Consider the following 12,576-nt stretch of genomic DNA (forward strand, 5'->3'; position numbering starts at 1 on the left):
AAGGAGCTGGGAAAGAAAGAAGTCAGATCCTCTCCCTGCAGGGAGCTTACAGTCCTGAGTGAACCTAAAGAGATACAAGAGCTGAGAATGACAAATAGTCAACACATCTTAGGCCTACATATAATATCCTACACTTATTAGGGTCGAGGAGGCAGCATATGACATGGAGCCAGCATGGGCTGAGCCTGGGCTCCACCATTTCCTGGCTGTGTGATGTTGGGCAAGTTGTAATACATGTGATGTTTTTATCATCTGCAAAGTGGGGGAAATAGCAGCGCCGACCTTATAGAGTTATGGTATTATACTAGTTAATATACACAAAGCAAACGATTTAATAAATGTAAAGTATTTAGAACAGAGCTTGCACAACTCAAGTGCTTCTGTAAGTGTTAACTCTTATTGTTCATATTAGTATGATTATCGAGGAAGAAGGAAAAATGGAATAGTGGAGTCGACGCAAAAATCAACTAAAAAAATTCTTCTCACAGACGGGGACAGCCAAACATGGCATAAACAAAATCTATGGAAACGGAGTAGTTAATATACACATATTTAATTGTTGGTCTTATCTAAGAGGAAAAGCCCAGTTCTCTGTTTACGACAGAAATCCTTGCAATGAATTACATTTTGAAATGAAAACACTACATCTCTGTCTCTGAAATTTTACTCTTCAATCGTATATTTTTAAAAGCATTAGAAAGCACTAGCACATGTCCTATCTCCTTTAAATCTGTGGGTCCTTTTCTATTCCTTTGTTAGTTCTCACTCACAGTGTTTTGTTTCCTTGTGGCCTGGTTATCTCTGACTGGACACTGTACTTAACAAATGTGTAGGAAATGCTGAGGCTTAACAGGATGGGAATATCTTCCTCTAGAAGGGTTATTGCATCTTGTGCTGCACACCAAGATGAGGCAGGAGATGGTAAGGTAAGGTGGAAACAGTTCCCAATAAGGAGACAGGATACTGGCCTAAGTGCTATACAGGGAGACTTTGGTATTCAACAAGTCCACGATGAGTGAATGCTTGAGGTTCCTTAGACAACTCAGATGACAGGAATCCCATGTCAAGGGCTGATTTAGTTCCAATTCACCTTTACCCTAAAGATATAGTCCTTTGGGACCTCTGCTAACAGCATGTATGTGTGTGTGGAAGGGAGGAGTTTCCTTGTGAGTCTTCTCCTTTTGAGAACCTTGGATTTGATTTTGGCCTCTCTTCCTAGCCCTGAGCAGCTACCTAAAGCACAATTTCAGTTGTTTCTTCTGTATTGATAAATATGTGCACGGTAAAAGCAGCTTTAAGGGTTGGCTTCCTTCTCTGTGTTCTTATATTCTCCTAGACTTTAGGTCCACTACCGATTAGGTTAGTTCTCTGATACTTTTCAAAAACTTTAAAAAAAAGTTCCATCCAGGATTTTTGGTTGAACCCAGCAGGATGGGTCAGAATTACCCAGTCTTCCTTTACCAGAAGACAATGCTTCCAGTAATGCTATGTCTCCTTTAACTTTCATATCATCATGGTATAGCTTGGGAGTTATTATTATATTCATATCAAGGAGAAGAAAGGCAGAGGCTTAAAAAAGTTAGGTTGCCTAGCAGTGAATTCATGTGTATATACTCATGGGGTCCTCCGTGCAAGGATGGGCCAGAGAGAGAGGACTGTCCTGGAACTCAAAGAGCTTAGGAACCAATTGGAGAGACAAGGATAAAGAAAAAAGAGGAAAACAACAACACTGGAACAACACAATAATATAAGAAATGTCTCAGGGACAAAAGAGTTGGGCCAGAGGAAGGGAAGGACAGACAACTTGGGGAGTGGGCCTTTCCTGTAGTGACATGGATTGAAGGAGAGAAAAAACCAATATATAGGACCCAAAGCTTTACAGTCAGGAGCTAGACACATAGCTCTAATTTACATAAGATACATAGTACTTATATACATACTTGTGTACTTAATCGCACTGGATGATATACTCTTTTAAAATTCCTCTTTGCCTCTTTGTGTACCAAGAAAGACAATGTCCCCTCCTTCAGCCCTCTTGAAGGGAGCTCTGACGTACATTTAATACCTTGCCTCAAAATCCCCATCATCAATGAAATTAGATGGAAACCACTTATTTGCCATTGTTTCCCTTATTTTCCATTCCTTTTAAAAAATATTTCAATTATCCTGCTTCATTTTCGTTACCAAATGTTACTAAACTTCCCTTGGTGACTTCTCCACACGTTGTCCTGGGGGGAGTTCTATGGCCAAAGTGAAGTTGGGTGGTACAGTGGAAAGAGCACCCATTGAAAGTCAGACACTGGCATAAGGTCTGTCTGTGTGCCCCAGGATCAGCCCACTAGTCCTCTGTAAAGTATGGGAGTTGATAAAGCTCTACGTTTTCTGGGCATCTCTATGAGGCAGCACTGTCCAGCTGAAATACAATGCAATCCCCAATTGTAATATAAAATTTTCCAGTAGCCACATGAAGAAAAGTAAAACCAAAGAGGTTAAATTAATTTTACTAGTATATTTTATAGATGCCAATATATCCAAAACATTATCACTTTAACATGTAATCAATACAAAAAATTAAGCATGTATTTTATAATTACAGTAAATCTCAACTTGGTCTAGTCACGTTTTAAGTCCTCAAAAGCCACAGGTGGCTAGTGCCTACCATATTGGACAGTGTAGCTATGAGCGATTATCCAAAGGAAATAAAAAATCTAGGCTTGAGCTGTTTTCTCATCAAGAAAAACTGCTGCACTTCACTGTCTCAAATTTTAAAAGAATGACCTTGTAAATCAACTATACTTCAATAAATTTTTTTTAAAAAGAATAAAAAAATAAAAATAGTGACCTCATTTGCACCAGCAGTAGTGTAGTAGTGTTTAGCTTCTTCCCACAGTGGCTAAGGGAATCGTGCATATCTTAGCTTTCCTGTAAGCATTTTTTTTAAAGACAACTTTTTTTTTTAAATTTTGGTTGCATTGGGCCTTCGTTGCTACATGTGGGCTTTCTCTAGCTGCGGTGAGCAGGGCCTACTCTTCGTTGCAGTGCATGGGCTTCTCATTGCGGTGGCTTCTCTTGTTGAGGAGCACGGGCTCTAGGCTCGTGCACTTCAGTAGTCATGGCACGCGGGCTCAGTAGTTATGGCTCATGGGCTTAGTTGCTCCGCGGCATGTGGGATCTTCCCAGACCAGGGCTCGAACCCATGTCCGCTGCATTGGCAGGTGGATTCTTAACCACTGCACTACCAGGGAAGTCCTCTGTAAGCATTTCTTAAAAATATGAATTAAAGGACATACATACTCTTTTGTATAGAAACAGAAGGCACCCCCCCCCCCCCACAAACCTAAATGACAACAAACAAACAATGTAAAATCCAAGTTGCCATCCCTGGCCCTCTCCAAGTTGTCCACACCACTGGAGTGTGTCACAGATGAGACCACTTAGGCTGCCTACTCTCTTGATCTCATATCCAGGCAGAAACTCTATAGGATGGAATTCAAAAGAGAAACCCAAACACAACTGCTCTCATTTGGAACCTAGAGACTGGTGACTTCTATCTTTGATCCTCTTCCCACCTGTGCCCCCTCTATTCAGTTTTCCAGTTGTCTAATGATTCTTATTCACTTTTTGAACCCTAAGTATTTCCAACAGTGAAAAAGAGAATACCTGTTTTAAAGTACTGTGACTACACTGTGACGTACTGACAACTTACACCATGGATGCCTCGTATGTGCCTTGCACATGGCAGCATGCAATAAAAGGGGCAAATCAGGCATGGGAGAAGCATGAACCACATCTCAGCCTTGCTACTTTCTGTGTTACCGTGGGAAAGTTATGTATTTCAATAAACTCAAACATCCTCATCTGTAATAGTTCAACTCAGATGACGAATGTAAAGTTCCGGGCACAGAACACATGTAAATTCCCTTTTGCTTCCTTTGAATTATTTGCCTATCTCCTGAGCTCTTTTCAAGCAGGGACCTGTGATAGATACAGATATGCTATCTAGATATATAGGTATGCTACCCTCAGACCCTTTACCATTTCTCCACCTCCTGCCTTCCATCCCTGTATCTGTGTGCTCGCCTCTAGTGGGCCATACCTGTCACTCTCTTTGATGGACATTGTTTGAGCTGCTGAAACCTCTTTGTCCAGCACTAGCACAAAGCTGGAAGTGACTAAGGAATACAAAAGTCCAGCTCCCTTTCTTGAGTCTGGGCAAACTCTGCGATGTAATTTACACTCCAAAGCCCCTCACAGGATTAGGCTGAGGCTGGAATGTCACTTAAAATCAAACTCTTGCTTGCTTTCTCCTCCTTCCTTATCCTCTTTCCTTCACTTCCTCGCTAGTTTCTTCTGAGAGTTCATCCTTAACAAATCACCAACGCACAAATCTTCATCTCAGTGTCTGATGGAGAACCTGATACCAGGCAAGGCCTCAAACTGGTTTTACATTTGCCTCCCCACACTGGCACTGCAGGTATTCAACATCTTAATTCAAACTGATATTCATGGTGAGCTGCTGTGAGGAAGACCACAAAGGAAGCTGAGAAGCGCCAGGGCTTTACCTAGCGTGGCCAGCTGTTTGAAGTGGAGGCAAGCGCTAGGCTGGCCCAGGAGGTCCAGCCGGTGGTACAGTAGCTTGCTGCTGGGGACAGTGTTGAGGTTCTTCAGTTGTTTGACAGGTATTTCCGGTTGTATCACCACAATACAGAGAATGAAGGAAGTGTCTTGCACCTGGAAAAATCAAGAAAGAAGTTCTAATACAGAAAATGAAAGTTCCAGGGGAGAGCGACTTTGCCTACATTATTTTCTGCTCTCTCTGTCTTCTACTCCACATAGAAAAACATTTGATGAGTGAAGGAAAGACATGGACATGGGGCAGTAGAAAATGGCTCTAGCAAAAGATTACATTTTCTAATTTGTATTTTCCTTTCTGATCGAGGGAAATTAATGAATGTAACAGAAAATTATGGAGCTAATGAAGGGATCAGAAAATAGTTCCTTTGAAACAGTACCTACTCCTAGTCCTCTTTTGCTTATTTAAGTTAATGGATACAAGCTGGGACACGGCATAAGAACGCAAAACTTATTTCTGTTTGGGTTTGAAATGCCTTTTAAAATATACAGTTGGTTTTGAAATGACTATGTCGAGAACTGACTACTTTAAATGCCAATGATAAATCCATAACACAGTCCACCCAGAATCTGGTTTACTCATTCTATTCCCAACGAACGCTTTCTTTGCTCTTGGTTGGAGGTGACTAGGACCTCAGACTCATGAAAAGCGCAAATCCTAGAGCTCCCTTGCAGGGCTGGACTGACTTGTCCTTTCAGACAAGGAAAGGCAAGTGTGCTGTAGCTTGGCCTCATTTAAGCTCCTGTGTAGAGACAGGAGTACTTTCAAATTCACTTTGCTCCTACTAACGGATGCTTGAATAAAATTTGGTGGGAAAAGTGACCACTAATGAGTCAAAAGCCAAGTCAAACTACTTAGTTCCAGCTCCTTGACTTAAAAATACAAGAAAGCCAAACTTCTCTAAGTCCATTATATTAAGAGATGAACAGAATCTATTTAAAAGATGGTTTGTAAATAAATGAAAAGAGTGATAACCAGCTAAGTCAGAACTAAAGATGGTCAGAACCAAAGCAGCTCAAAGGATTTACTTAACGATCAAGGAGAAATTTTTTAACTAGGCAGGTTAGAGTTCAGAGTAATGTAGGATTTATGAGGATGGTTGCAGAATCTTTTTAAACACAGGGGAAATTTGCATCTTCCTGGAATTGCTTTCAAGTACCGCTGCCAAGGATATTCAATTAGATTAGCAAACTTAATCCTCTTCCTCCACCCAACAAATTAGAGAGTGACAGAGTGTTCTGAAGTGGCATTTACTACTTCCCCTCTTCCCATCTCACACAGTCATCCTTTGAGTTTGTTTCCTGTGTTGCATGTTCTAAGGAACCAAAAGGCAAAAACTTTACCAGAATGACCAGAATATAATTTTATAATTGGGTCAATTCTGTAAGAGAGAAAAAAAAAATTACCCTAAGCATCTAAAAGCAACACTTTATAAATAGTTTTTAGCTGGAAAGGAAAACAGATTTCAATACAGGTCTTCTTCCTATTGTGTTCTTAGCCGAAAAAAACAGTCTTTGCAATAAGGAACTATGTATAACATATCCAGAAGAGCTCTCCGTGACTGGGGAGTGGTTTTTTTCACTGACTGTCCATGGGATTCATGTTTTGAAGTGAACCGTGACCATGTAACACAGGAATATTGCAATACCTTCTGATGGTCAATAGCTCCTTCTGTCACAGCATGGAGCCTCATATGCTCAAAGATGGACTGGGGTTACACAGTGACAGAGTAGTAATCTCTTACTACTGCTAACGTAATCTCTCATTTTACCTTTAAATTAATTCAGTGAAAAAATCCACCGGTACCTGCTATATCTACAGATGCTAAGCAGTTTAACTTATTATTATCAACATAAACTAAATCTATTTAAATTATATTTAGTAGAAGAATCCATTTTATTCTTGAGGACAAGAAGAGTACCTATTCACCCCTCCCTCCAGTGTAACTAAAAAAAGCTTAAAAATACTTATTCTTACTCCTGGGGAACCAGGCAAGCCTTTTTAACTTCAATTTCATTATTTATTACCTCTTTAATTTTTCAATTAATAGCGATGTTCTTAACAATTTCAGAACTCTGAGAAAACTAACACTTCTGCCTCAAGTGACTACATGATTATATCCATTTGGCTAAGTAGAGTAGCCAGAATTTACCTGTATGACTGAAGAAAGAACATCTTAAGATAATACTTTTTTCCAAAATGTTAACACTAGGTTTATTTACGGTACAAAGAAGGTCTTAAAATGCCTCCATTTCCTTCTTTCTCTTTTAATGCCAACAAACATTAATATAGATATTTTCCCAGGATGTAACCGTAATTGCTTTCAATCAGGATATACTGTAAGATAATAAGATAAGCAATCTCCAATTTCAAATATAAAAGTATTCTTCAATTCAGAATTCTGGTATCTGGCTCGCTCTTTCTGATGTGAAAAATTAAGCAATTAGACGTTATTTAAAAATTGTATAATTGTAAAAATAAGGGCAGATGGTGCAATCATTCTCAAAAAAAATCCTGAAAATGAGCTGACTCAGGGAGTTTCAAAATAGACTTTGACCTTTTTCAAATCTGCATTATCAGTAAAATATCAATAGAATTAGGCTTGTAAACATGTTTCTCAAATGGTTTTATTATTTTGTTTAATTTCATTTCCATTTTAGAAATTACCCTTGCCACATGATGCTTTGAAAACCAAAAAGAAAGGTCAGAGGAGAGTCATGTCTGAAGGTGTGTTGGCTACTCCTAATTCCTGTCATTCCTATGCAGACACTGTACAGAGTTGTTGAATCCTCTGCTTCTACCACTAAGCTGGATGCTCTATGAGGGCAGAGGCAATATCATTCTTCTTTATTCTTCTTAGTTCATAGTCAATGTTCAACAAGCAGTTTTTAAATGAATGAATAAACAGATCCATTTGGAGTCAACAACAGGTAGAACAGCAGATATGGTCCTCCAAGAGAATCTCAAGTATGACTGCATTTTAAGTTTAATGATTAATATTTGATGATAAAAAAAATCAAAGTCCACTATTCTTTTAGTCAATTACAGTATTTAGGGCCCCATAATAGCATTATTATGCTATGCTTGGAAGAGGGACTAAAGGACAAAAACATAAGTAAGATGGACAGTGTGTGTCAGATTCTATTTCTCTATGATTCTTCAAGGCCTAGTATCTGAACGAGGCTAGTGAAAGAAAGCTGAAGTGCGTGCCACAGGTACGGCTACACTGTCAATCTGCTTGTGACACGTGGGAATAATCCACATTCTAATCTAAACCTTTCTTTTCCTTGGCATCAACAGAGGACATTTATGGTTTCATATCTCCTTTTCAACTCCCAACTTCCGCAATATGAGTTGAAAATGATAAAAACAAAACTGGACACAATCTACATGTGTATTAACAGGGGACTGTTAAAAGAATTTTGACCCGTCTATGTAATGCAGTACTACAAAGCCATTAAAGTTGTGTGCACACGCACATACACACACAGAGATACGTGCCTGTGTGTGAATAATAATTTTCTGGAAAATGATCAAAGTGGTTACCTCTGAGAGACGGGAGGTAAAAGTCAGGAGGGGAAAGGGCAGAGGTCACTTTTTTATTTTTTATATGGCTTGATTTATTCATCATGAACAATGACTGGTTTTATAAACAAAAAAGGAAAAAAAATATAAAATTTCTGTGGAATCTCTTCTTTTTTCCAATCACTTTAAAACTGATTAGTAACCTTTATCAGACCGATGTTCCCTACAATTCCCGTACGAGGAAGAACGCAGCACCCCACAGCTCCTCAGGCAAAGGAGGCTTCCTCTCACTCACCATCTTCCAGGCATAGCTAACGTTGTAGGCTTCCTTTCCAGTTTCTCTCAGCTTGTTTATGTGCCAGGACAGGGATGAGTTCACAGGGACTGCGATAATCTGGCTGCCCAGAGGGAGGCTGCGTTGGCAAACAGAATGCAATACTTCAGGTAAATGATAAAATGAAGCACTTAATTAAAGGCAGGGAAGATGCTGTGAGTCAATGACCACCTCCTGATTTTGAAAAGCAATGGAGCTCATCACTTTTGAAAGAGATAATGTGAGATTTTCAATTCTGTAAAAGCATTCTGTCAGCTCTGCACCAAAAACATTCCTTACTCTCTACCCTGCCCCCCAGTTGTAATTCTTTCCAGAGACCAACTTGTCTCAAATCACTCAGTCATTAATTTACAACCAATGAGCACAAAGACCCATTTCTCTATAGGTTACCATCTGCCAAAATAATGTATCACGGTGGGAAAAAATCCAATCTGTTCCTTATTTCAAGAGAAAACGTTGTATATGATTGTGCTGTCAACTTGGAATGGACGCTACTTTGCCAAGCTAGTTTTTGGCATGCTCTGGAGCTGGTCCTCAACTTAACCCTCTTATTTTGCCAAAATTTTTCCACTTGATATAACTGGAGCATTTTAAAAAATGAGATAAGATATATCTGATTTTACAACTAAAGGCAACATGAACATAAGAATTTGATTTACAAGACATTTCCCCCAAATAATAGTTCTGAGAGATCTTACCTGTTTTACAAAGTAAACAAAATTTTGGCTATGATCCTTATATTAAAAATTATACTTTTGATACCATTAAAATAATTTGTACACTTGTTTTATATCCTATTATGAACACTCGTATTTGACCTCAATGGATCCTATTCTCAGAGAAAAACAAAATACTACGACCCTCATCTTTTCCTTACCTTAGGATATTTTGCCGAACCAACTCAAATTTGGGGATATTTTCATAATGGATGATATCAGTATGAAGCGGGGGTTCCGATAGTAAATATGGCCTGGTAAGAGATGGGTGCATAAGGGTATACCCTGAAATAAGAAAACAAAAACGCATGCTATGAGAAACATGTCGTAGGAAGTACTGATTCTGATAAAAGTGCCCATCACAAGTTTGAAATACGGGATACTCTGGGATGGCTGCCCGACACTCAATTTCTCAGTCTGTAACTCACCAGTCCAACAAAAAACTGAACTTACTTTATGTGTTCTTGCATAAAACTCTGGAAGTGTAGCAAGACACCTTACATTATCGGACATCTGCCTCATCAAGAGTATTTTTGAGGTGCTGGTCATTTGGTTTTCGTTTCATAAAATATTCTAATCTATCACATAAACTTTAATGCCGGTAAATGTAAAGAAAACAATATAGACCAAAAAAGGATCCAAAGGATCACATTCTCTGTGTCGTTCAATCCTCAAGTCTAATTTCCTGATGTTACAAAATAACCGTTACCCATCTCTCAACACAACACAGAAACAAATGCATAATTTTTAGATTCATTCTGCCATCGTTGAGGTGTTCTATGAAATGTGAGTAGTCCTAGTCACACAGTTTTTCTACAAATACTACCATTTTCCTATTTTGTTAGTATCAGAATGTCCAGATGATTTTCTCCAAGATCCTAAAGAAATCATTCTTTCCAATGATTAGATTTTAGCAGATTACCTTTGTCATCTATGAGAAAAGTATAGGAAGCCAAAGAATCTTGGTAATACGTCACATCTTCAAGGATGTAAGCCAAGTTCACATCCACTCCTACAATTCCCAGAAGGAGGTTTCCAAAATAACAGGGTTTACTCACAGTCATTATCAAACCTGTGGGTTAAAAACAAAAAATATTCAAAGGATGGCAGAAAAGGTACCGAACAAAGGCTGGCGCTGTACTCTAGGGGACTGTGGAGGCTACTATCAGACGTCTCAATTTGCTCTGAAGAAAAGTTTTCCGTGTGATACAGTAACCAAGCACTGCCTTTGCAGACAGCATAAGGGAGTTAGAGTGTGAGGAAAATAAACTCTTTTGGGGGTTCAGATATCTTAGTTAACTTAAATGGAGAGAGTTTGTATATTTTCCACTATTTTTTCACCTAAAAGGACATGCTATTCCAGATCAGTGCAAGACATCAGCAACACTTAATACACATCATTCTACTTCCTGAAGTGAGGATGATTCAGTTGAACTTGAAAGACCACTGGACAAAGAATCTAAAATTCTGGGTTCTAGCCAGCCCCTTATGTATCATACATGTGACACTGGACATAATTTTGAGCCTTGGCCTTCATGTCTGTTTAAAGGAAACAGTAGTGACTGCCTTACTAATTTCTAGGGGTTGTTAAATGAAAGAGATTACGGATGAAGGAAAGCTTAGAAGGTACTATATTTTATTAATGAATCCTATCAAAAAACAGGAAGATGATGAGAAAAAAAACCTAGAAAGGTACAGAATCTTATTATCTGACCACTTAGAAGGAGACACTAAAGTTCTAAAGGAATGTATTTCTAGTCACTTGGGCCAGGAGTTTGTAAATTTTACGTAAAGGGTCAGATAGTAGATATTTTAAGCATTGTGAGCCATATATTCTCTGTTGCATATACTTTTTTGTTTCTTTTCCAACAAAGCTTTAAATGTATAAAAACCATCCTTAGCTCACAGGCCATAGGAAAACAATAGGACAATTAGGGAAAGGGAAAAGCCAAGGGGAGGAAGAGGTACAGAAGGAGAGGGCATGAATGGCGGTCAGTGTGTGGCCTCAAGCCCCAGGCCAGCTGGGCTGTCCTTCCAGTTCTGCTGCTGGGCTGGGCAAGTTGTTCCACCTCTCTGAATGCATCATTTTATGTAACACATGGGGAGCTGAGACAAAGTGATCTCTAGGACCCCAGCAATTCTATAACCCTATGGCTCTAAATGAAACTTAGAACAAAAAGATGGATCGTTTCTCTCCATCTTGCTCTTGTATTTTCCTGCACTTGATGACTCGTCCATGCTTTTGCAGCACATTAGAAAGCCTTTCTTCTATCAACACCAGGGAGGGGATTTGGATCTCTGAAGTCTTCTACAGAGAGAATCATGTCTGATGTCCACTCCAAGTATTACTGAGTTGTTGTGATTGCAAAGGCCAATTAAATGCATCACTTGGTAGGAAGAAGTGGATGCAACACTGAAAAACCTTGTGAAAAGTTATGCCCTGTTACAAGATAAATCAGTTCGGGGATGTACAGCACAGGGACTATAGTTAACAATACAGTATTGCATATTTGAAAGTTGCTGAGAGTAGATCTTAAAAGTTCTCAACACAAGAAACACATTATTACTATGTGAGGTGGTTGGTATTAACTAAGCTTACTGGGGTCATTATTCTGCAATATATACATATATCAAATCATTATGTTGTACACCTAAAACTAATGTAATGTTGTATGTCAACTACATCTCAATAAAACAAGAAAAAATAAAAATTATGCAATGGGTGCCTATTATAATTTCAAAAGCATTCTTTAAGTAGTCAACATTTAGAATGCTATCTATTGGTTTTAAAACATTTTAAAAATAATAAGTAACTAAGAAGGTTTTAAAAATGCATTTTGGAGGACGCTTTTACTCAGGTATCCCTGGACAAAGGGGTCACAAGTGATGCGAGCAGCGCTGTGAGGGTCAGCAGGGAGACAGAGGTCACGGTCTGCACACCACATTCCCCTGGGCTTTGGTCTAAGATTAAAGCCATTTTCATAGAGTAGTAAAGTACAACAGAAATACTCGGAGACCACATGCTCACTTCAAAATTCTATTCTCCTCTGGACACACTGAGAGCAAGTCTGATAAAAGAAACGCAGTCTTACTTCTCAATTAGCAATTTCGACAGAAGACTCTTTATCCCATTGTGGCAAATAAAGTATGCTAAGCTCTTCCTACACTTAATGAAATACCCATACGCCCTCCCTACTTTAATTTAAAGCACACAGACTTGCATTTTAAAAGAAATATGCCCAGTAACTGATATTTGAATCTGTGGAGGTTTTGATTTAGAGCCACGTAAACATGAGTTTCCCTAGACTCAGGGTCCCCTCGTCATGGAGCTGGAGGAGGTGTCACCCAGTAATTCTAGGGACTGAAGA

The 12,576-nt window shown here is 39.0% G+C and overlaps 1 protein-coding gene across 2 annotated transcripts in view; it reads right to left on the reverse strand.

Moving 5' to 3' along the window:
• Window positions 1-12,576, reverse strand: part of CACHD1 (cache domain containing 1) — a 216,899-nt gene that overhangs the window by 31,072 nt on the left and 173,251 nt on the right. For both annotated transcript variants that reach the window (XM_019919975.3, XM_033865492.2), the window contains exons 10-13: window positions 10,131-10,280; window positions 9,370-9,493; window positions 8,454-8,571; window positions 4,563-4,731 (exon numbers count right to left, since the gene is read on the reverse strand). In XM_019919975.3, coding sequence (XP_019775534.1) covers window positions 4,563-4,731; window positions 8,454-8,571; window positions 9,370-9,493; window positions 10,131-10,280 — 561 coding nt within the window. The remainder of the gene's footprint in view (window positions 1-4,562; window positions 4,732-8,453; window positions 8,572-9,369; window positions 9,494-10,130; window positions 10,281-12,576) is intronic.

Source organism: Tursiops truncatus, chromosome 1 (genome assembly GCF_011762595.2).
Source record: "Tursiops truncatus isolate mTurTru1 chromosome 1, mTurTru1.mat.Y, whole genome shotgun sequence".
In the NCBI taxonomy this organism is placed as follows: domain Eukaryota; kingdom Metazoa; phylum Chordata; class Mammalia; order Artiodactyla; family Delphinidae; genus Tursiops; species Tursiops truncatus.